At 44.8% G+C, this 26,526-nt stretch overlaps 1 protein-coding gene across 1 annotated transcript in view; it reads right to left on the reverse strand.

Annotated features, from left to right (window-relative positions):
- Positions 1–26,526, reverse strand: part of LOC134909485 (probable cation-transporting ATPase 13A5) — a 109,233-nt gene that overhangs the window by 62,609 nt on the left and 20,098 nt on the right. Inside the window, exons 7-10 of the mRNA XM_063916409.1 lie at positions 10,323–10,457; positions 6,532–6,604; positions 3,743–3,874; positions 1,547–1,717 (exon numbers count right to left, since the gene is read on the reverse strand). Of these exons, the coding sequence (XP_063772479.1) occupies positions 1,547–1,717; positions 3,743–3,874; positions 6,532–6,604; positions 10,323–10,457 (511 nt within the window). The remainder of the gene's footprint in view (positions 1–1,546; positions 1,718–3,742; positions 3,875–6,531; positions 6,605–10,322; positions 10,458–26,526) is intronic.

A 26,526-nucleotide genomic window follows, 5' to 3' on the forward strand; every position in this document is an offset into this window, starting at 1 on the left:
AACTATAAACCTGTGAAATTAATTGAGATGAACTATACCAATGGATGCACTGCTAAGGGCATTTAGGGGATGCCTGAGGCAGACATTACAATATTAAAAAAGTTTCCGTAACGGGAGCAAAATCCCCTGGCTGATTCATTCTGGACAAGGTGCCAGAGATAGTAACCTGTCATTAGGGTCTGGACCCTAGGATTACGTGCTGCACCACAGCTCTCAATAAGAGAGAGTTGCTCACTCACAGCAAAGTGCTCACAGATATCACCATACTGTACACTCTGCTAATTATCTGCTTGAGGGTTGAAAGAAGCCTGCCCCCGCGGTGGGTTATACTGGGTACACACTAGTAGATATATCTGCAAATCAATTGATCTGCAGATATATCTATGGACGGACTGGGCAGTATGTTGAGCATACACACTGCCTGATCAGTCAGGACTGATGTCACGTACTAGGTAGGCGTTTACATGCGCCCGCCCAGTTCAGCTGTCAATCACCACCGGCTGCTGCAGCATGTGTACGGGCAGTCAGCTGACTGTCCATACACACACACACACACAGCGATGCACCAATATATATCAGTAGACAGCATTCACAGAAATATTGTGCATACACACTGGCCGACAGACCCACGATATATCAGTGGTTCAATAGAACGGCTGATGTATCGGCCAGTGTTTATGCACCTTTAGAAGTAAATTAATTCCACACTTGCCTATTCTCCTGCGTCCTGCAGGAGACACCCAATTTTTCGGATAAGCCCCTGAATCCCCGGAAGTGTAGGCACCCCTCCCACACATGGCCCACTTCTAGTGAAGTGGGCATCATGGGGAGAATAATACCTGTAATATGCAGTGAGCACTATGTGGGCAGGGTCTACTGACACAATTCCATTGTAATCGTTTCCTTTTGGCCCCACTCATATTCAAATATGCATGATTTGTGGCATTTTGCAGCAAGGGGCCGGGGCCTAATGACTTGACTTGTGTAGCCTTGCCCCCATCACCACCCTCCTTCATCTCCTCTTCAGGCTTCTCCCAGTGAGGAAACAACAAAAGTAGGTAAGTATGATGTAATCATACCTGGGGGCTGGGCATACTGTATTACTGTGCATGTTTGGTCTGCAGCCTATCCTAGCTCTTGTGATCTGTATCGTATCCCAGAGGATACAGTGGCTAACACCATATGGAGATGGTGTTAGCTATCAGGGCCAAGCTCTAGATACATGACATTCTGGAGCTTGGTAAATTCAGCAAAAAAGCAGTCCCTATAGAAACCTATAGGGGCTGCTTTTGCAAGCGAAAATGGGAGACCTCAGTAGATATATCAGTATCACTAAGAATGGATGTTGGTTTTATTGCATTTGCGTTTTAAGGTGTACAAATACTAATTTAGGAGATATTCACTCCCAAAGCCTATAGCTGATTCAACTGAAAATAAGGCCCTAATGTCAGCTAATTTATTATAAAAAAAAAAGTCCTAAGGTTAAACTCGATTTTATTGAATTTGCAATTGTGCATATTTAAAAACATAGCCAAAATCCGCTCACCAGTTCTTAACACAACGGCTTTAGCTGGACCCTGTGCAGTGGATTCAGTCCGTATTACTTCAGTACCACAGAATAGTACATGGCGTTTATAATCTTCTCCACTGTACTGTCTCCAAGGCATTGTGTCATCTAAACTTGGCAGCTGAGTTTTCGTCACAGGAATAGATTCACCTGAGGGAAATCGAACAATAAAAAGGGTATAAATGTTGATGTAGCCCTTCTAGTACTCTGAGGATCAGTTAAATTCACCAGTTGAACTCAAATGTGCAATTCTCTCAGACTGAGCATTGCTATCAGTGGCGGATTTCCCACTAGGCACATGAGGCAGGTGCCTAGGGATGGCACTTGCCGGGGGGTGGCACAGCAGGCTTATGAGGCCAAGTGATTCCTTTTTTATAATGTATATATTGCAACTTATTTTATGTTTATTTGGGTTTTGCGACTGATAGGGGTGGGGCGATGGGCTGCAAGTTTTGGTGGTGGTGGGGTGAAGCTGGCGCTGTTTGGCTGCCGAATGGTATCAGGATTGCCTTTGACATGAATGGGGGTGGGGGGAGGGGCACAACAATATTGTGCCTAGGGGTGACCTGACCTCTAAATCCGGCCCTGATTGCTATGTGTAGTAAACTTACAGTGTTTTATATAGAATAGATAATACTAAACTGTGCATTTAAACAAGTCTGATTTATACATTTTGTGGACATAGACTTCTGCAATTTGACATTTAACCTGAAGTTTTGTGATGGGGACACACAGAAAATGAAATTCTTCAAGTTCAGAAAGAACTAACCTTATGCTTTGAACCAGGCAGCGTCTTACAGATATTACTGTATTACAGTAAGTAAACTAAGTCGCTAAACTGGATATCACCCCTACTCATTTACCTCAAGAACACATATACTGGATATTTAATTAGGAGGCAGCGATACATAACAGTAGTGCTCATATAACTTATCTAGCACATGTGGAATGCCTTCAGCTTACAAAGCAGGAAGGAACCAACTGTGCCAGGAAAGTGACCGGTGTGCATGAGGAGAGTGTGACCACCAGTGCTTTATACATTAGCAGAGAGGTCCAGAAGGATGAGTATAGAGAAGTGACCCTTTGCCTTTGCTGTCGATGGTTACTTTGTGAGTGCAGTCGCAGTGGAATGATGAGAGCACTAGTCTTAATTGCAGAGAGCCAGTATGAGAATAAGAGGAGAGAAAGTGAGCTAGGTGACTGCTGTATTCCTCTAGCTGCTCAAGTAGTTGGGATGCAAATGTGAGGATACAAACAAGGGGTAGAATATAATAGGGTGTGAAAATCAGAAAGTGAGAGATTTTGTCAGTTTGCCTGTTTTTTTAAAGTGGCAATCATTTACATGGCAAAACTAAGTTGCTTTGTCCGTGTAAATGATTGCCACTTTAAAAAAAACCAGGAGAACTCTGACAAAATCTCTCACTTTCTGATTCTCACACCCTATTACATTCCCTCATAGTGATAGATAGAAAGACAGACATACATAATACTTACATATATGAAGCTTATACTGTATAACATACATTCTACTACAACGAGACACAACAGAGACAAAATATAGCATATACTGTAGGATGCTACAGATAGCCACACAACCTGTTTACTGGAAATACATACTGTACATTACTTTACTGCAGACAATGGGGGTCATTCCGAGTTGATTGTAGCTGTGCTAAATTTAGCACAGCTACGATCGTTAACTCAGACATGCGGGGGGACGCCCAGCACAGGGCTAGTCCGCCCGCATGTCAGTGCCAGCCCCCCCGCACAAATACAAAAGCATTGCGATGCCTTTGTATTTGAGGAGTAACTCCCGGCCAGCGCAGCTCCTACGGCTGGCTGGGAGTTGATCGTCGCTCCCGCTGGCCGCAGCGGCTGCGTGACACGTCACGCAGACGCCGCAACCCCCCCCAACGGTCCGGCCACGCCTGTGTTGGCCGGACCGCTCCCCCTAATCGGCAGTTTAACACCGCCGTTCAGCCCCCTCCTGCCTAGTGACCGCCTCTGTCTCAGAGGCGATCACTAGGTATCGAAAGCTGCCACGCGCCGGCGCACTGCGGCGCCGGTGCATGCGCAGTTCCGACTTGATCGCTGCACTGCGACAAACTGCAGCAAGTGTTCGGGTCAGAATGACCCCCATTGTGTATAGCTTTTCCTTCTGATAGATTTTCTCACCTGTTAACATTCCTTCATTCACAACACATGTCCCATTAATCAGAATGGCATCACATGACATAAAAAAGTTTTTGCCGGATAAAACAACAATGTCCCCTGGAACTAAGTGGCGAGACTCAACTTGGCTGCAAACTGCAAAGACACAGACACATGACAAACATAAATAAGCTATTTATTCCATACAGGATGAAAAATTGGCATACACAAATCTACATAAATTAATTAATAAAAAATAAAAAAAACAACAGCAGTACTGTAGGTTCATTTGAATTTGCAAAGATTTGAGTACTCCAAATCAGTCTTTGTAGACTTTCCTCAGATTTATGAGTATTCATAGTGATTTTTTTGGAAGGAGCAGAGTGCCCCAAGCTGCAAAGCTTCAGGGAATATATTATGAGTGTAATTTACTGGTCATTGGTAACCTGGGTACACACCTAAAGATATATCTGTCCAATCTGGCTGGTTGGATCAAAAATGTGATAATGTACTGTATAGGAGCAAATTACAATCAACCATTTGCTGCAAAATGTACAAAAACGGTCATTCAGATAAATTAGTTAAATCAAACAGATTTAACCAATTTGTCTGTATGACCGTTTTTGCCTGTTTTCCAGTGTTTGGGAGCAAATAATTTATTGTAATTTGCTCCTACTTATTACCAGATTTGTGTTCCAACCAGCCATATTGGACAGATATACTGTATCTTTAGCTGCCCTTTCATTGTGCGAAAGATGGACATGTTCTTTTTTAGGATGATTTGCACAATCCTTATTAAAATAAATGTAAAAGCAAAATTAAGCAGAAAAAATTAGCCTTTTCTATTATTTGAACAATGAACATAGAAGTAGCATACTCAAAATAATGGATGGTGTCTAATATAAACACATTGACAAATGTTTGTCAAATCCAGTCCTCACGGCACCTTAACAGTGCATGTTTTCCAGGTGTCCTCACAGCATCAGAACTGATATTATGAGTGCCATTTATGGATCTTTTAAAACAAGCATTCCCAACCTCAGACCTCAAGATATACAAACGGTCAGAGCCGGCCCTAACCAATATGATGCCCTAGGCAAGATTTTGGCTGGTGCCCACTTGCACAGACGCTAGTTCCGCCTCTGACCCTGTACCCCTTTCCCAGCACCATCACCCCTCACCCATAGCAGTCCTCATTTTGGAGATCCTACCCCCTATATTTTAAATAGGAACAGTGTGCACATTCGGTGCACAGCTCAATACACAGGGTGTCTTCTTGCTGGAAAGGGGCATGGCCACACAATAATAACCCCAGTTGAAATTACGCCACCCAGTACTGCAACTTTATTCACATTATATCATGCAGTAGTGTCTCTTATTCACTTTACATCACACAGTAGTACCACGTTACTCCTCACAGTAGTGCTCCTTATTCACATTACACCATACCATATTGCTCTTCATTCACATTAGATCACACAGTAGTGCCCTTTCTGTATGCTATGACACAAGTACTGTAGTACACCTTATACACATAGTGCTGCAATTAGTAATGCATTTCCTATGCAGATAGAGCCGCAGTCACACACAAATATAGGCATACTGCATATCATTTTAATCAGCAGAAGCTGCTTGTGCCTCTAGGTATTCCAAATGCCCTAGGCAATTACCTAGTTTGCCTATGCCTAGGGCTGGCTCTGCTAATGGTGCAGGTTTTAGTGATATCCAGGCTTCAGCACAGATGGTTAAATCAAAATAACTGAGGTACTGATTAAGCCACTTGTGCTCAAGCATGGATATCACTAAAACCTTGGTTGTTAAGGTGCAAACAATTAGTTCTATTGAGCGGCCGATATATTGCGGGTCCCTCGGCCAGTGTGCATGAACGATGTGTCTGTGAACGCCATCGTTCACAGACATATCGCATTGGCCCTGCAGCACAGCTGACGGACAATATATCTAATAATATATTGGCACATCGTGCTGTGTGCACATGTGGAATTACGCTATATTTACATGCTTTACGTTTTTTGGAAGTAAATTATGCCCATTTTGCTACTAACTCTGCATCAGCCCTTTTGTGTTTTGACCCTCAATAGTTCTGGCCATGATGACAGCATTAGTACAGTAATAATACTGCACGTTCCTTAAGATATTGAACATGTCATGAAAAATTGGCAAACATCAATGTCTTGCAAGAATATGATTTCATTTTTCAAGGCAATATGTTGACAATGTCTTAAGGGCCCTACACACTGGTCGATACCAGTGAATGTTATGAACAATCTCGTTCATTAATGAACGAGATACCGTTCATATCTTTCAGTGTGGAGGCACCAACGACGAACGATGCGCGGCCCTGTGCTCATTCATCGTTATTGTCCCTTCGCTTGTGCATGCAGGCGAATATGGACAATCTCGTCCATATTTGCATGCACTGATATGGAGCCGGGTGATGGGGGAGTGAAAAAACTTCACTCCCCCCATCACCTCCCTCCCGCCGCCGGGTCGCCCGTCTGCCGTATCGCCCAGTCTGAAGGGCCCATTACATTACCAAATGCACAATCTGTTTTTGGGATTTAGATTTGAAACACCAACTCCACATGGTGAGTTTTCAACATATGTTGATCCCTAGTTGACCACCACCATAATTTTACCATTGGGAGCTTTTTTGCTTATATTTCCTACTCTCCTGTGGGGAAATAGTTAGCTGTTATGTAGTGAGCAGATTTGAGTAACTGGGAAAAGAATTTACTTATTTAAATAACAATTAGGAAATTAATGTTATTATTGAAAGCAATTTGTATACATACCACCATCTCTTTGATAGACAGTCACCTTCATATTATTATGAGCTTTGACCAAATGATGAAGCTTTGAAGATTGCTATAAATAATAATAAAAATTGCATAAAATGTAACTTAAACTAATATACAGTATATACAGTATACACTGGAGTGCTGGAGCAAAGCTGTTTGTTTAGCATAAGATATGTTCTTGTCTGACATGTGCCTCCTTATGTCCGGAGAGGCATAATGGGAAGAGAAGGATCGGGTCACGGCCGTTAAGTCAACATGTACTAGGTCGACAGGTCAAAAGGTTGACATGAGTTGTTCACATTTTTTTTTTCATTTTTTGGATATTTTCATACTTAATGATCCACGTGGACTATGATTGGAATGGTAATCTGTGCCGAGCAAAGCGAGGCATCTTGCCCGAAGCATAGTGAGCAAAGCGAGCCATGCGAGGGTTCATGGTGCACTAATTTGGGTTCCCCATCACTTTACAGAGAAAACGGCATCAAAAACAGTTGAAAACCTCATGTCGACCTTTTGACCTGTTGACCTAGTACATGTCAACCTAACTCCCATGTCGACCCAATGCATGCTGACATAATGGCAATGTCGACCTTCAGTGGTCGACCTAATGAGTGTCGATCTAAGTTGGGTCGACCCAACGACCCTGATAAAGCCTAATATTTATCTTACTTAAAACCCTCTAAAAGGTGAAAGAACACTGTACGCTATTGGCGTATGGTATACCGTAAGGGTACGCACGTTGCGTAACAATCGCTTAGCCGTAGTCGAGACGCTCGAGCGTCACGTTCGCTTACGGCCAAGAGATCACAGGCAGGCACGCTATAGGCTGCCGACTAACGTAATGATATGCTACGAGCGTAGCGGACGCTTGGGACCACGAGGAGATCACAAGCGGCGCTGATGCTCACAATGTTAAACCTTTATAACTATACCATAAACAATGTATTTATGCAATAAACCTTGGTGCAGTGATAGGGTGTAAATGTAACACAGTGTAACCTTATTAACTTGGAAACTGTACGAGCGTCTCCGACGCTCTGAGAATACTTAGAAATATAATAAATACACAGATACCGGTATTAGGTTCTAACACCTTATATGAACGTTCTGTTTGCAAAAGAATAATACAATACAAGTCATACACTACCAAAATAACATTGACCACCTAACCAGAAAACTACACATGAAATACACATAACAGTACAATAACACTTAAGAGAAAGAGAGAGAAAGAGGAGAAGAGAGAGAGAGAAATATGGCTCACAATAACAAAGGCAATATGGTTGCGGAGAAACTTACGCTCAAGGGAAACAATCGCATGCGCCTCTGGATATCCAGCTCCCGATTATCAGCAATGAGAACCGTTGAAGAGAATAGAGAGCTGGCCCAGAGTGGCTTGTCCTTTTATACCCTACACATAGGCCCTCATTCCGAGTCGTTCGCTCGGTAATTTTCATCGCATCGCAGTGAAATTCCGCTTAGTACGCATGCGCAATAATCGCACTGCGACTGCGCCAAGTAATTTTACAATGAAGATAGTATTTTTACTCACGGCTTTTTATTCGCTCCGGCGATCGTAGTGTGATTGACAGGAAATGGGTGTTACTGGGCGGAAACACGGCGTTTTCGGGGCGTGTGGATAAAAACGCTACCGTTTCCGGAAAAAACGCAGGAGTGGCCGGAGAAACGGAGGAGTGTCTGGGCGAACGCTGAGTGTGTTTATGACGTCAAACCAGGAACGACAAGCACTGAACTGATCGCAGATGCCGAGTAAGTCTGAAGCTACTCTGAAACTGCTAAGTAGTTTGTAATCGCAATATTGCGAATACATCGGTCGCAATTTTAAGAAGCTAAGATACACTCTCAGTAGGCGTAGGCTTAGCGTGAGCAACTCTGCTAAATTCGCCTTGCGAGCGATCAACTTGGAATGAGGGCCATAATACAGTACAAAGGTCCCTATATTCTTATTGTTCATTGGACACAGGAATTCGTCTTCGCATTATAACAAAAGGTCATAGGTTGATTCATACAGGTGGGCTGTGACTATTTCCAACTGCTCAGGTGGGTGGGAAACTAGGTTTCCCGCCGCATGGATAATAAAGTGCAAATAATAGTAAATGTCCATAAACTTCTTATGTCCATAACTATTCGCACGAGCGATTAATCTGCTTCAAACCAACACCGGAATATTGCTAATTAAATACTCTTCCGATGGATACTAAACACCACTGTATAACCCTTGTCTGACCCTTCGTATCAAACAAAGAGGGATCTCTTTGTCTATGAACATGCTACATTAACTAAACTTTCGGATTCTATCAAAGGGACCATAATCTACAAAATACATTATATAGTTAAAATATGTTACGAACGAGTCGCCCGCTAGATGCACATAAACTCTACCGTAAATGCGCACACCGTGCGCCTGCGGGTGCACGCAACAGCGAGTATGCGCACGCACGGGAGAGCTCATGCACTCGCAGCGGGGACACGCATGAGGTGCAAATATGGCAGTGTGCGTCATGATATTTTTCTGACTTTGACAACCCATACCCAGAAGGATCAGGCTAATTCAGGCTGACTACAGACAGGACATGAAGAATGGTAACCTGCAGGGAGTGAGGCACATAGATATTCCTGCCAGTAGCCGTATCTCTTGCAGGTGCCTGATCTCTGGTGCATAGATACATGGGGGGTCATTCAGACCTGATCACACGCACAATTTTTTTGCTGTGCAGCGATCAGGTCAAAACTGCGCATGTTTATGCACTGCAGTGTACAGGCGCATTGTACGGGTGCAAAGCGGATCCTTGCTGTGCGATGGATTTTACGAAGAATCCATTCGCACAGCCAATCGCAAGGAGATTGACAGAAAGAGGGCATTTGTGGGTGGCAACTGACCGTTTTCTGGGAGTGCAAAAAATAGCTAGCGAGCGATCAGGTCTGAATGACCCCCATGGTCACAACGAGGATAATCAGCACTGAACTTGGCATTCTTTTAAAAAAATATATAAAAAACTACAACACAAATACACTGGGTGTATTTTTCCCATTCACATATTATATATTATGTAATCACTTTTCTCAAGTCTCTAGAATGCCGCTTTCGCTCTATATATATATATATATATATATATATACACACACACACACACACACACACACACACACACACACACACACACACACACACACACCTAAACAACAGTGAGGAGGCCATATATCTACTACTTTCCACCCACCCCTTCCACAGTAGAGAGACCCAGAGCTGAGATACTGAAGCCATGTGGCAGCACTGGGTAAGCTGAGAAGACATATCACACTGCAGCTGCATGGAGTTAGGCCAGGGGGTGAGACAAAGTTCATGTAATGGACTGAGGTTGGTGGCTACTGTGAGGTCGGGGGAGCTGCTGCTGTGACTGGGCATGCTGAGAGCTCTGCCAATCAGCTTTGAACTCGGGCACGACTTTTGCTACTCATCTGCTTTGAACTCGGGCACGACTTTTGCTACTCATCTGCTTTGAACTCGGGCATGACTTTTGCTACTCATCTGCTTTGAACTCGGGCATGACTTTTGCTGAGACGAAGATACAGTTGTTTCTGTCTCTGAAAAAAAATATGTGGCTCATCGGAGGAGTTTGATTCTGGGCACTCAGAAACCTCCCCTGCATGTGCCACTAATAAGATAACAATGTAATAAATGAAAGAATTTGGAAAATACAATATTGATATAATTAGTATTCCCAGGATTTAAGTAGAAGTTGGCAAAAAAATTAATAAATTACCTTTCGTAGTTCTATGAGTGATAAAGTTATGTTGCAGGTGCATAATAGCAGAATGGCAATGCCAAATCCCAGATAGCTTTCAACAAACATAAGGGTAATAGCAAAGAACTGGTACATATATAGCAAATCTAACACCTGTGTAAAGAAAACAGTAGTTAAAATGAATGCATATAAATAGAGAATAATTTGATCAGTCCTATGCCACTGAATTTTACAATAAAAAGTTTAACATCACTTGTCACCTTCTAATTTTATAGTACAATCCAAGGGTATTCAACATGCAGCCCTCCAGAAGATGTGGTACTACACATCCCAGCATGGCCTGTGACAGGTTTGCTATTAGGACCTGCTAAAACTGTGGCAGGGCATGAAGGGATATGTAGTTCCACAGCAGCTGAATTATCTCTGAAGTAGATGCTCTTACTGATGTAGTTCTGCCCCTGCTGATAACCTTCACTGATGGTGGTTAGGAACAGATTTATAGACAGATTTAATTTTGTAGTATGATCAATATTGCAAATGCAACCTTATCGGGGGTACACACGGAGCGATTTTTACCTATTTTGTAAGTGATCTGACTAGAGATGTGCGGCGGGCACTTTTCATGTGTTGGTTTTGGTTCTAATTCCCTGCTCATGTTTTGGATCTGGATTGGTTTTGCCAAAACCACCCTTTCATGTTTTGGTTTTGGTTTTGGATCTGGATGATTTTTGAAAAAAACATAATAACAGCTAAAATCACATAATTTGGGGGTAATTTTGATCCTACGGTATTATTAACCTCAATAATATTTATTTCCACTCATTTCTAGTCTATTGTGAACACCTCACAACTCACAATATTGTTTTTAGGCCAAAAGGTTGCACCAAGGTGGCTGGATGACTAAGCTATGCGATACACGTGTGCGGCACAAACACCTGGCCCATCTAGGAGTGGCACTGCAGTGGCAGACAGGATGGCAGATTTAAAAAATAGGCCCCAAACAGCACATGATGCAAAGAAGAAAAAGAGTGGCAATGAGGTACAGTAGCTGGATGGCTAAGTTAAGCGACACAAGTGTGCGGCACAAACACCTGGCCCATCTAGGAGTGGCACTGCAGTGTCAGACATGGTGGCAGATTTAAAAAATAGGCCCCAAACAGCACATGATGCAAAGAAGAAAAAGAGGTGCAATTAGGTAGCTGGATGGTTAAGCTAAGTGACACAAGTGTGCGGCACAAACACCTGGCCCATCTAGGAGTGACACTGCAATGGCAGACAGGCACTTAAAAAAACTAGGCCCCAAACAGCACATCATGAAAAGAAGAAAAAGAGGTGCAATGAGGTAGCTGTATGACTAAGCTAAGCGAAACAAGTGTGCGGAACAAACAACATGGGACGTGCTGGAATTTGCCTAGATGTAATACATGCACAATATTGGTGGCACAGGAGAGCGTACCCCTACACCATACAGGGCAAACCCTGTAAAATGTATTTGGATAATAATATAAGTAATGTACAGTATATAAGCCTTTTATTTAGTGTAAATAATATACAGCACAGGACACCACCAGTGGACTTATGCAGCACAAGACACCACCACTGGACTGATGCAGTACAAGACAGCACCACTGGACTGGACTTACACGGCACTACCTCTGGACTTATACTAGAGTATCCCTGAACTTGTAGGGCAGTGTCAGACAGGATGGCACTTTAAAAAACTAGTCCCCAAACAGCACATGATTCAAAGAAGAAAAAGAGGTGTAAGATGGAATACAATTAAATGTATGTGCAAAACATGGGACGTGCTAGAATTTTCCCAGATGTAATGCACACACAATATTGGTGGCGTTGTTCGATATCACAAATCCCCAGGAGAGTCTAATTGGGGTAAGCCATTGTGTGATGATGTCCCTCAGTTTCCGTAAGAGGTTGTCAGCGGTTTTCCTCTTATGGAAAGCTGTGATATATAGTGTAGCCTGCCTAGGAACAAGTTGGCGTTTGCGAGATGCTGCTACTGGTGCCGCTGCTGTTGTTGTTGCTGCGGGAGGCAATACATCTACCCAGTGGGCTGTCACAGTCATATAGTCCTTAGTTTGCCCTGTTCCACTTGTCCACATGTCTGTGATTAAATGGACAGTGGGTACAACTACATTTTTTAGGACACTGAGGACACTCTTTCTGACGTCTCTGTACATTCTTGGTATCGCCTGCCTAGTGAAGTGGAACCTAGATGGGATTTGGTACCGGGTACACAATACCTCCATCAATTGTCTAAATCCCACTGCACTAATAGTGGATACCGGACGCACGTCTAGCACCAACACAAGTGTCAAGGCCTCAGTTATCCGCTTTGCAACAGGATAACTGCTGTCATATTTCATCTTCTCACAAAGGACTGTTGGACAGTCAATTGCTTAGTTGAAGTAGTACAAGTGGTCTTCCGACTTCCCCTCTGGGATGATGATCGACTCCCAGCAGCAACAACTGCAGCGGCGGCAGCAACAGCAGCAGTAGGCATATCACTCAAGGATCCTCCCGAGGAATCCCGGCTAGGATAGGACTCGTCAGTCTTGCCAGGGACATGACCAGCAGGACTACTGATGTTCCTAACTGAGAAGGAAGTTGACGTTGAGGGAATTGGTGGTGTGGCTTGCAGGAGCTTGGGTACAAGAGGAAGAAGGGATTTAGGTGTCAGTGGACTGCTTACGCTCTTACCCAAAGTTTCACAATTTGACACTGACTTATGATGAATGCACTGCAGGTGACGTATAAGGGAGGATGTTCTTAGGTGGTTAACATCCTTACCCCTACTTATTACAGATTGACAGAGGCAAGACATGGCTTGACACCTGTTGTCCAGATTTGTGGAGAAATAATTCCACACCAAAGAGGTGGCTTTTTTGGTATTTTGCCCAGGCATCCTGTAGCCATGTAATAAATAAATAAATAAATAAATAAATAGTAGATAAATATATATTTATAATATAAAAATATATGGTTATTAATTTAATAATAATAATTTATTGTGGAAATATACTGAAATATATACATAGTACATGAGGTACAATAGTAAAATGCTCTTCTAACATTAATTAATTTAATTTAAATGTAAAGTTGAAATTCATTTATGTTTTTGTATAAAATGAGGCATGCCCAATGTAGGTAGTAGTCAGCATATAGGTTTAGAGCACTAGACAAGTGATCAGCTGACATGACAGACTTACAGCTGGAGTCTGTCAGAAGTCCTCGCGTGCCGCTTCAAGCCCAATGGAGATAGCCTGCAAGGGAGGCAAGAACAATCCTCGAGCTACCAACCTGCTTCCACGTGCCGCGTTGGTAACAGTATGCTGGGCGGAAAGCAGGGTCCCACGCGCCCGCTGTACTGACTGCGAGCCGCTGGAGATGGAGAGACGCACTGATTAGCGCCGGGGACGAGAGGCCACCAATAGAGGTATGCCGGTCAGCGCAAGCCTCAGTAGTGAGAGACTTAAAAGTGGGCTCCTCAGAGCTGATCAGCAGTCTACAGATCCCTCGGAGAGTGTACAGTTCCTGGATGCCATCCCCGCCGCCGTCTAGCTGTAACATTGGGCGGAGGATGAGCTTCAGGACTGTGCCGGCACCGAGCAGAAGCCTAAGCAGGGCTGCACAGACGGGTAGTGAAGTTGATGTCTATACCCCTGCCGCTCACACAGCTGTAAACATTGAGCGAGCAGGAGGGTGACTGAGACCACTGCTTTGTATGCACACCTGTATGCTGGAATACTTTCTGATGCTGATCCTGCTGCCACTTATAACTAGTGATGTGCACCGGACATTTTTCGGGTTTTGTGTTTTAGTTTTGGATTTGGTTCCGTGGCCGTGTTTTGGATTTGGACGTGTTTTGGCAAAACCTCCCTGACATTTTTTTGTCGGATTCGGGTGTGTTTTGGATTCGGGTGTTTTTTACAAAAAACCCTCAAAAACAGCTTAAATCATAGAATTTGGGGGTCAGTTTGATCCCATAGTATTATTAACCCCAATAACCATAATTTCCACTCATTTCCAGTCTATTCTGAACACCTCACACCTCACACTATTATTTTTAGTCCTAAAATTTGCACCGAGGTCGTTGGATGACTAAGTTAAGCGACCCAAGAGGCCGACACAAACACCTGGCCCATCTAGGAGTGGCACTGCAGTGTCAGACAGGATGGTCGATTTAAAAAATAGTCCCCAAACAGCACATGATGCAAAGAAAAAAAGAGGTGCACTGTGGTCGCTGGATGGCTAAGCTAAGTGACCCAAGTGGCCGACACAAACACCTGGCCCATCTAGGAGTGGCACTGCAGTGTCAGGCAGGATGGCACTTCAAAAAAATAGTCCCCAAACAGCACATGATGCAAAGAAAAATGAAAGAAAAAAGAGGTGCAAGATGGAATTGTCCTCGGGCCCTCCCACCCACCCTTATGTTGTATAAACAGGACATGCACACTTTAACAAACCCATCATTTCAGCGACAGGGTCTGCCACACAACTGTGACTGAAATGACTGGTTGGTTTGGGCCCCCACCAAAAAAGAAGCAATCAATCTCTCCTTGCACAAACTGGCTCTACAGAGGCAAGATGTCCACCTCCTCCTCATCGTCCGATTCCTCACCCCTTTCACTGTGTACATCCCCCTCCTCACAGATTATTAATTCGTCCCCACTGGAATCCACCATCTCAGGTCCCTGTGTACTTTCTGGAGGCAATTGCTGGTGAATGTCTCCACGGAGGAATTGATTATAATTCATTTTGATGAACATCATCTTCTCCACATTTTCTGGAAGTAACCTTGTATGCCGATTGCTGACAAGGTGAGCGGCTGCACTAAACACTCTTTCGGAGTACACACTGGAGGGGGGGCAACTTAGGTAAAATAAAGCCAGTTTCTGCAAGGGCCTCCAAATTGCCTCTTTTTCCTGCCAGTTTACGTACGGACTGTCTGACGTGCCTACTTGGATGCGGTCACTCATATAATCCTCCACCATTCTTTCAATGGTGAGAGAATCATATGCAGTGACAGTAGACGACATGTCAGTAATCGTTGGCAGGTCCTTCAGTCCGGACCAGATGTCAGCACTCGCTCCAGACTGCCCTGCATCACCGCCAGCGGGTGGGCTCGGAATTCTTAGCCTATTCCTCGCACCCCCAGTTGCGGGAGAATGTGAAGGAGCAGCTGTTGACGGGTCACGTTCCGCTTGACTTGACAATTTTCTCACCAGCAGGTCTTTGAACCTCTGCAGACTTGTGTCTGCCGGAAAGAGAGATACAACGTAGGTTTTAAATATAGGATCGAGCACGGTGGCCAAAATGTAGTGCTCTGATTTCAACAGATTGACCACCCGTGAATCCTGGTTAAGCGAATTAAGGGCTCCATCCACAAGTCCCCCATGCCTAGCGGAATCGCTCTGTTTTAGCACCTCCTTAAATGTCTCCAGCTTCTTCTGCAAAAGCCTGATGAGGGGAATGACCTGACTCAGGCTGGCAGTGTCTGAACTGACTTCACGTGTGGCAAGTTCAAAGGGTTGCAGAAACTTGCACAAGTTGAAATCATTCTCCACTGCGCTTGAGTCCTTTGCCTATATCGTAGGGAGATGTATAGGCTTGAATGGCCTTTTGCTGCTCCTCCATCCTCTGAAGCATATAGAGGGTTGAATTCCACCTCGTTACCACCTCTCTTGCTTCAGATGATGGCAGTGCAGGTTCAGGAGTGTTTGCTGGTGCTCCAGTCTTCGGCACGCGGTGGCTGAATGCCGAAAAGTGGCCCGCAATTCTTCGGGCCACCGACAGCATCTCTTGCACGCCCCTGTCGTTTTTTAAATAATTCTGCACAACCAAATTCAATGTATGTGCAAAACATGGGACGTGCTGGAATTTGCCCAGATGTAATGCACGCACAATATTGCTGGCGTTGTCCGATGTCACAAATCCCCAGGAGAGTCCATTTGGGGTAAGCCATTCTGCGATGAAGTTCCTCAGTTTCCATAAAAGGTTGTCAGCTGTGTGCCTCTTCTGAAAAGCGGTGATACAAAGCGTAGCCTGCCTAGGAACGAGTTGGCGCTTGCGAGATGCTGCTACTGGTGCTGCCGCTGCTGTTCTTGCTGCGGGAGGCAATACATCTACCCAGTGGGCTGTCACAGTCATATAGTCCTGAGTCTGCCCTGCTCCACTTGTCCACATGTCCGTGGTTAAGTGGACATTGGGTACAACTGCATTTTTTAGGACACTGGTGACTCTTTTTCTGAGGTCTGTGTTCATTTTCGGTATCGCCTGCCTAGAGAAATGGAACCAAGATGCTATTTGGTACCTGGGACACAGTACCTCAATCAAGTCTGTAGTTGCCTGTGAATTAACGGTGGATAACGGAAACACGTTTCTCACCACCCAGGCTGCCAAGGCCTGAGTTATCCGCTTTGCAGCAGGATGACTGCTGTGATATTTCATCTTCCTCGCAAAGGACTGTTGAACAGTCAATTGCTTACTGGAAGTAGTACAAGTGGTCTTCCGACTTCCACTCTGGGATGACAATCGACTCCCAGCAGCAACAACAGCAGTGCCAGCAGCAGTAGGCGTTACACTCAAGGATGCCTCTGAGGAATCCCAGGCAGGAGAGGACTCGTCAGACTTGCCAGTGACATGGCCTGCAGGACTATTGGCTTTCCTGTGTAAGGAGGAAATTGACACTGAGGGAGTTGGTGGTGTGGTTTGCAGGACCTTGGTTACAAGAGGAAGGGATTTAGTGGTCAGTGGACTGCTTCCGCTGTCATCCAAAGTTTTTGAACTTGTCACTGACTTATGATGAATGCGCTGCAGGTGACGTATAAGGGAGGATGTTCCGAGGTGGTTAACGTCCTTACCCCTACTTATTACAGCTTGACAAAGGCAACACACGGCTTGACACCTGTTGTCCGCATTTGTGTTAAAATAATTCCACACCGAAGAGGTGATTTTTTTTGTAATTTGACCAGGCATGTCAATGGCCATATTCATCCCACGGACAATAGGTCTCCCCGGGTGCCTGACTTAAACAAACCACCTCACCATCAGAATCCTCCTTGTCAATTTCCTCCTCAGCGCCAGCAACACCCATATACTCATCCTGGTGTACTTCAACAGTGACATCTTCAATTTGACTATCAGGAACTGGACTGCGGGTGCTCCTTCCAGCACTTGCAGGGGGCGTGCAAATGGTGGAAGGCGCCGCCTTTTCCCTTCCAGTGTTGGGAAAGTCAGGCATCGCAGCCGACACAATTGGACTCTCCTTGGGGATTTGTGATTTAGAAGAACGCACAGTTCTTTGCTGTGCTTTTGCCAGCTTAAGTATTTTCATTTTTCTAGCGAGAGGATGAGTGCTTCCATCCTGATGTGAAGCTGAACCACTAGCCATGAACATAGGCCAGGGCCTCAGCCGTTTCTTGCCACTCCGTGTCGTACATGGAATATTGGCAAGTTTACGCTTCTCCTCAGATGCTTTTAATTTAGATTTTTGGGTCATTTTACTGAACATTTGTTTTATGGATTTTACATGCTCTCTACTATGACATTGGGCCTCGGCCTTGGCAGACGACGTTGATGGCATTTCATCGTCTCGGCCATGACTAGTGGCAGCAGCTTCAGCACGAGGTGGAAGTGGATCTTGATCTTTCCCTATTTTACCCTCCACATTTTTGTTCTCCATTCTTTAATGTGTGGAATTATATGCCAGTATCAATAGCAGTGGCCTACTACATACTGCGCACAACTGAAATGCACCACAGGTATGGATGGATAGTATACTTGACGACACAGAGGTAGGTAGAGCAGTGGCCTACTGTACCGTACTGCTATATATTATATACTGGTGGTCAGCAAACTGTGCAAAACTGAAATGCACCACAGGTATGGATGGATAGTATACTTGACGACACAGAGGTAGGTAGAGCAGTGGTCTACTGTACCGTACTGCTATATGTTATATACTGGTGGTCAGCAAACTGTGCAACACTGAAATGCACAACAGGTATGGATGGATAGTATACTTGATGACACAGAGGTAGGTAGAGCAGTGGCCTACTGTACCGTACTGCTATATATTATATACTGGTGGTCAGCAAACGGTGCAAAACTGAAATGCACCACATGTATGGATGGATAGTATACTTGACGACACAGAGGTAGGTAGAGCAGTGGCCTACTGTACCGTACTGCTATATATTATATACTGGTGGTCAGCAAACTGTGCAAAACTGAAATGCACCACAGGTATGGATGGATAGTATACTTGACGACACAGAGGTAGGTAGAGCAGTGGTCTACTGTACCGTACTGCTATATGTTATATACTGGTGGTCAGCAAACTGTGCAAAACTGAAATGCACCACAGGTATGGATGGATAGTATACTTGACGACACAGAGGTAGGTAGAGCAGTGGCCTACTGTACCGTACTGCTATATATTATATACTGGTGGTCAGCAAACGGTGCAAAACTGAAATGCACCACATGTATGGATGGATAGTATACTTGACGACACAGAGGTAGGTAGAGCAGTGGCCTACTGTACCGTACTGCTATATATTATATACTGGTGGTCAGCAAACTGTGCAAAACTGAAATGCACCACAGGTATGGATGGATAGTATACTTGACGACACAGAGGTAGGTAGAGCAGTGGTCTACTGTACCGTACTGCTATATGTTATATACTGGTGGTCAGCAAACTGTGCAACACTGAAATGCACCACAGGTATGGATGGATAGTATACTTGATGACACAGAGGTAGGTAGAGCAGTGTCCTACTGTACCGTACTGCTATATATTATATACTGGTGGTCAGCAAACTGTGCAAAACTGAAATGCACCACAGGTATGGATGGATAGTATACTTGACGACACAGAGGTAGGTAGAGCAGTGGCCTACTGTACCGTACTGCTATATATTATATACTGGTGGTCAGCAAACGGTGCAAAACTGAAATGCACCACATATATGGATGGATAGTATACTTGACGACACAGAGGTAGGTAGAGCAGTGGCCTACTGTACCGTACTGCTATATATTATATACTGGTGGTCAGCATGCACCACAGGTATGGATGGATAGTATACTTGACGACACAGAGGTAGGTAGAGCAGTGGCCTACTGTACCGTACTGCTATATATTATATACTGGTGGTCAGCAAACTGTGCAAAACTGAAATGCACCACAGGTATGGATGGATAGTATACTTGACGACACAGAGGTAGGTAGAGCAGTGGCCTTCTGTACCGTACTCCTATATATTATATACTGGTGGTCAGCAAAATTATGCACTGTACTCCTACTATATACTACAATGCAGCACAAATATGGAGCGTTTTTTTAGGCAGAGAACCTATAATACTGGTGGTCACTGGTCAGCAAAACGCTGCACTGTACTCCTCCTATATAATACTGCTGGTCCCCTGTCCCCACAATAAAGCAGTGTGAGCACAGATATATGCAGCACACTGAGCACAGATGTGGAGCATTTTTCAGGCAGAGAATGTATAATACTGGTGGTCACTGGTCAGCAAAACTCTGCACTGTACTCCTCCTATATAATACTGCTGGTCCCCAGTCCCCACAATAAAGCAGTGTGAGCACAGATATATGCAGCACACTGAGCACAGATATGGAGCGTTTTTGAGGCAGAGAACGTATAATACTGGTGGTCACTGGTCAGCAAAACTCTGCACTGTACTCCTCCTATATAATACTGCTGGTCCCCAGTCCCCACAATAAAGCAGTGTGAGCACAGATATATGCAGCACACTGAGCACAGATATGGAGCGTTTTTGAGGCAGAGAACGTATAATACTGGTGGTCACTGGTCAGCAAAACTCTGCACTGTACTCCTCCTATATAATACTGCTGGTCCCCAGTCCCCACAATAAAGCAGTGTGAGCACAGATATATGCAGCACACTGAGCACAGATATGGAGCGTTTTTGAGGCAGAGAACGTATAATACTGGTGGTCACTGGTCAGCAAAACTCTGCACTGTACTCCTATAATACTGCTGGTCCTCAGAATAAAGATATTTGCAGCCCCCTGAAACAAAGTGAGAGGACGCCAGCCACGTCCTCTCACTATCATTTCCAATGCACAAGTGAAAAATGGCGGCGACGCGCGGCTCCTTATATAGAATCCGAATCTCGCGAGAATCCGACAGCGGGATGATGACGTTCGGGCGCGCTCGGGTTAACCGAGCCATACGGGAGAATCCGAGTCTGCCTCGGACCCGTGTAAAATGGGTGAAGTTCGGGGGGGTTCGGATTCCGAGGAACCGAACCCGCTCATCACTACTTATAACTGCTGTAAACATTGAGTGGGTAGCGGTGATGCTGATGAGGCTGCTTTCTATGCATAGGCTGGGCACATCAAGGGTATCTCTGCCTCCAATAGCTGCCTGCTGTAAACATTAAACAGGAGCGCTGAGGCTACCTTAGATGTTAATGCCAAGTGAGGAAAAGCCTTATTGAGAGGTGAAGCGTAGCGGAGCTGAGGGACAGAAGTGACAGAAGTGCCCAGCCCTAGAGACGACAATTGAGGGAGGGCTCAGAGACAGCTTCACCTAGAGCGGGGAGACGAGAGATCCAGTGAGGGACTGAGCATCAGCACGATCAGTCATGAGTGGGTGAGAACAGAAACTTACACTCACAGCTATAGACACTTGCATATTTATAGTCAGCTGGTCTCATAAAGGACACAGAATTGGCTGCAGCTTAATAGCTGCTAAGAGCTTTTACAGTAGAAACTTACACCTATAACAAAGGCAAGCTTAATTGTCATCTATGTACAAGACTTAAGGGGGGTACTCACGGAGAGATCCATGCTTAAAATCTAAGCAATCTGACTAGATTGCTTAGATTTTAAGCACAGATCACTCATGTGTACCCCCAGGGCCGGTGCAAGGGTGTTCGGCGCCTCCCTGCAAACTATAAATTTGCGCCCTCTCTCCCATACTTAATAAAGGGACAGTGCGCACCGAAGTCACACGCCGCAAGAAGCGGGTGGGGTGTAGCCACACAATAGTACCAATTAAAATCACTCCATAAAGTAGCACAATCTTGTTCACATTACACCGCACACTGGGGGTCATTCCGACCTGTTCGCACGCATCGGTTCTTCGCTGCAGTGCAAACGGGTCGGAATTGCGCATGCGCGCCAGCCGCATTGTGCATGCTCAGTGTTGCCTGGCGACGGCCGTCACCGGGAAGCGACGTCGCCAGCGAGAAATGTGATTGCATAGGCGATCGCAAGAGGACGGACAGGCAGGAGGCGTTCTGGGGCGGATACTCACCGTTTTCCAGGTGTGGTGAGTCCAACGCAGGCGGATCCAGGCGTTTGGGGGGCGGATGTCTGACGTCACAGCCGGGAACATCATCGCTAGATCCGTCGCACTGGGGAGTAGCTGCAGGTCTGGTCTTGTTTTGCTTTAAACTTTTTTTTAGCATAGCAGGGCTGCACAAGCGATCGCAGCCCTGCTATGCTAAAATGGTTGGTTCTAAATCGGAGTCACTAGGGGAGGAGACACGTCACTAGGGGGAGGAGCTACGGCCGAACAGGGTACCCCCGAAAAGTACGCTCGCTCCGCTCCGCTCACCACCAGATTACTATAGGTAATAGTTGGTGGTGTGGATAGTAGAGGACCTATCCCGCTGGCCTAGCTCCTCCCCCTTGTGTCGTGCCTCCTCCCCCTGTCATAAAAGGTCCCTTAGGCCACTTGAATCTCGCATACACTCCCCCAGATATGAGATAGAAAGATGGATAGATCGACAGACACATAGATAAATAGATAGATAATAGGCAGACACGTAGATAGATAATAGACAGACACATAGATAGATAAATAGATAGATAGATAGATAGATAGATAGATAGATAGATAGATAGATAGATAGATAGATAGATAGATAGACAATCACACATAAAAAGAAAACTCACTTTAGTTCCTCTGTACTGGTCCCGGGCAGTCTCTTCTGTTTCTGAGTCCTGTGATGAGATGGCTCCATCCATACAGATGGGGGCACCTAGTGGCTCCTGGCAGAACTGCAGTCAGCAGTGACTGCAGCTCTCTGCTCCCGAAGCTGTCCTTTGCTGGTCCTGCCCCCACACCTCCCCTTACTAGCGTCACAGCGCTGACACAGGAGGGGAGGATGAGACATCAGCGGCGGGGCAGGAGTGGGGGGGACAGAAGATCCGCGATCCAGGCTGCCGGCTGCCGCTGCTTGTACAGTGGTAGGCGCAGCGGCAGCCGACAACAACGGTGCAGTGAAGGGATGCAGAGCAGTTAGAGCGCCTCTCCTGCCTGGCGCCTACCTGCACTGCATCCCTTCGCTGAGCGGGTTCCGCCGGCACTGTGTACCCCCCACAGCGATAGCGATGTGCGGCCCTGCGCATCGCTATCGCTGGTGCTAGATTGAGCCTGCATGCAGGCCAATCTAGCACGTCGCTCATTTCACCCGCTGGGTGAAATGAGCGCCCCCCCGTCCTCCCCCGCATCGCTCTGCAACACATCGCACTGTGCTGAGCGGAGGGAGAGATGTGTGCTGAGCCCGTGTATACCAGCTTTTACACACGTCTGGGCATTGTGCTGTATGGAGCAGATAAGGAAACCATTATAAGTGCTGTCGGACAAGTAAAACAAGACCATTTATAACATTTATTGAGACAGTTTCAGTATTTGCTAAACAAAGTTACCTTTCCACTCTGGGAACCCTGCCAGACAGCCTAGTCAAAATAGCAACAATAGGAAGAGACACAATACTGAAACATATGTTGCCTGGCAAAGTATAGTATTTCATCTTGTGGAAACCTGCCAGACTACAAGCAGCACAAGTGATTGCATAGATCTTAAGCAAGTGTACTGGACATAAGTATCCTTTTGCGGATATACTGCAAGCTGAGTGTAGATGGATATTTTAAGTTGACATTAACTGAGCACATTCAGCACCTACATGAATTCCTACAGAAAAGTGTGTTAAGTGATAAGAGAACAGCTAGTTTATACTTAACGTTAATACATAAATTAATGTGCATAGGCCTATTTGTAATTATTATGGAGCCATAAGTTAAACTCACATATGCATATGAGATGGTATGCCATGCATGATATTTGATTTAATAACCCAGGCGTTCACCTTGGATTATATTTTTTAGTCAAAGGTGAACTCAGGTAGCTACCTTAGAGGTAAAGGTCATTTTTGTATTGCATGCAGGTAAGTTGTATAAGCCTTGTGGTAGGATTAGAAGGGAAAGTGTGACCCTTTAATTGTATTTCCTGTCTATTACAATCTGTGAAATTTTATATTACTTTATTCAAATTAAATATTATCTCATTTAATTACTCACGTTAATAGTGTACTTAGGGGGTCATTCCAAGTTGTTCACTCGCTAGCAGTTTTGAGCAGCCGTGCAAACGCTATGCCGCCTCCCACTGGGTGTGTATTTTAGCTTAGCAGAAGTGCGAACGAAAGGATCGCAGAGCAGCTACAAAATTATTTTGTGCAGTTTCAGAGTAGCTTCAGACCTACTCAGCACTTGCGATCACTTCAGACTATTCAGTTCCTGTTTTGTTGTCATGAACATACCCTGCGTTCGCCCAGCCACGCCTGCGTTTTTCCTGGCATGCCTGCGTTTTTCCGAACACTCCCTGAAAACTTTCAGTTGACACCCAGAAACGCCCACTTCCTGTCAATCACTCTGCGGCCAGCAGTGCGACTGAAATGCTTTGCTAGACCATGTGTGAAACTATATCGTTCGTTGTAATAGTACGACACGCGTGCACGTTGCGCCGCATACGCATGCGTAGAAGTGCCAATTTTTTGTCTGATTGCTGCGCAGCGACTGAAAGCAGCTAGCGATCAACTCGGAATGACCCCCTTAGTATGGAGAGTCAAAGAAGAATTGTCTGCTGTCCCAGGCCAGCACTGTAATTTATATCAAATCAAAACCTTCAGATAAGCTTAGATAAAACTTAGATATATCTTATCTAGATAAAAGTTTCATGGATTTCACATTCTCCTGTATTAGAATTGTCCATTCCTAAAGGCTAGGACAGCCTCCCTTTGTGCATTCACTGTAATGGGTAAATAATTACCAGATCCCCACGTTGGTAAGCATCAGCGTTGGAACAAGTCCATTTGTAGCTGTAGGGGTAGAGTAGACCGATTTGATGATAGGGTCCAGTGATGGGAGAGAGGAAGCTGGATTATACCAGTGAAACGCGTTGAGCTTACTCTACCCATCTGGACTTCATTCTCCAATCCAGCCCGCAAAGCCTTGTCATCCTTCGGCACCCTTCCACCCGAGGCACATTACACTAATAGTCTAGTAGTGCATAATATACTATTATTAGGGTTACAATCACAATGGGCTTATTCATCCCACCGACAACAGGTGTCTCCCCCAGTGCCTGATTTAAACAAACCACATCACCATCAGAATCCTCCTCATCAACTTCCTCCTCAGTGCCAGCAACACCCATATCCTCATCCTGGTGTACTTCAACAGTGACATCTTCAATTTGAATATCAGAAACTGGACTGTGGGTGCTACTTCCAGCACTTTTAGGGGACATGCAAATGATGGAACAAGCCACCTCTTCCCATTTAGTATTGGGAAGGTCAGGCATCGCAACCGCTGACACACTTGGACTCTCCTTGCGGATTTGTGATACCATCTTAGAACGCACAGTTCTTTGCTGTGCTTCTGCCAGCTTAACTCTTTTCATTTTTTTAGCGTGAGTATGAGGGCTACCATCGTCATGTGAAGCTGAACCACTAGTCATGAACATAGGCCAGGGCCTTAGCCGTTCCTTGCCATTCCGTGTTGTAAATGGCATATTGGCAAGTTTATGTTTCTTCTCAGACCATTTAAATTTATTTTTTGGGGTCATTTTACTGAACTTTGGCTTTTTGGATTTGACATGCCCTCTACTATGACATTGGGCATCGGCCTTAGCAGACGATGTTGATGGCATTTCCTCATCTATGTCATGACTAGTGGCAGCATCTTCAGCACTAGGAGGAAGTAGTTCTTGATCTTTCCCTATTTTATCCTCCACATTTTTGTTCTCCATTATTATTCTGGAGTTATATAACAATATGCGGCACAGGAGAGCATACCTCTACACCACACAGGGCAAACCCTGTGAAAATTATTTGGATTAAATATTAATAACCCCTTTATTTGTAGTAAATAATATACAGCACAGGACAACACCACTGAACTTATATGGCAGCACCACTGGACTGTACTGATATGGCAGAACCACTGGAATTATACAGCAGTATCACTGGAATTATACATAATAATAAATAAGCAGGTGCGCGACCAACAGCAGCAGGTAAGAGGAAGGTCAATTCCTCAAAACTAAACAATAGAGAAAAAGATATGTATACCAGCGCTGGCTGAACAGATTAATCAGTTAAAATAAATTAAAATGATAAGGATGGTTTGCTCTATTTAAAAAGGTAACAATTTATTAGCATATCACATGTAACAAATCTAAAAAGAAGGTATTCCTATTGCCACAAGGTGGCGATAAACTTAGATATATCTTATCTAGATAAAAGTTTCATGGATTTCACATTCTCTTGTATTAGAATTGTCCATTCCTAAAGGCTAGGACAGCCTCCCTTTGTGCATTCACTGTAATGGGTAAATAATTACCAGATCCCCACGTTGGTAAGCATCAGCGTTGGAACAAGTCCATTTGTAGCTGTAGGGGTAGAGTAGACCGATTTGATGATAGGGTCCAGTGATGGGAGAGAAGTCCAAATTGTGCCGAAGGATGACAAGGCTTTGCGGGCCGGTTTGGAGAATGAAGTCCAGATGGGTAGAGTAAGCTCAACGCGTTTCACTGGTATAATCCAGCTTCCTCTCTCCCATCACTGGAACCTATCATCAAATCGGTCTACTCTACCCCTACAGCTACAAATGGACTTGTTCCAACACTGATGCTTACCAACGTGGGGATCTGGTAATTATTTACCCATTACAGTGAATGCACAAAGGGAGGCTGTCCTAGCCTTTAGGAATGGACAATTCTAATACAGGAGAATGTGAAATCCATGAAACTTTTATCTAGATAAGATATATCTAAGTTTTATCACCACCTTTTGGCAATAGGAATTCCTTCTTTTTAGATTTGTTACATGTGATATGCTAATAAATTGTTACCTTTTTACAT

The sequence above is a fragment of the Pseudophryne corroboree genome, chromosome 4 (genome assembly GCF_028390025.1).
Source record: "Pseudophryne corroboree isolate aPseCor3 chromosome 4, aPseCor3.hap2, whole genome shotgun sequence".
Taxonomy (NCBI): domain Eukaryota; kingdom Metazoa; phylum Chordata; class Amphibia; order Anura; family Myobatrachidae; genus Pseudophryne; species Pseudophryne corroboree.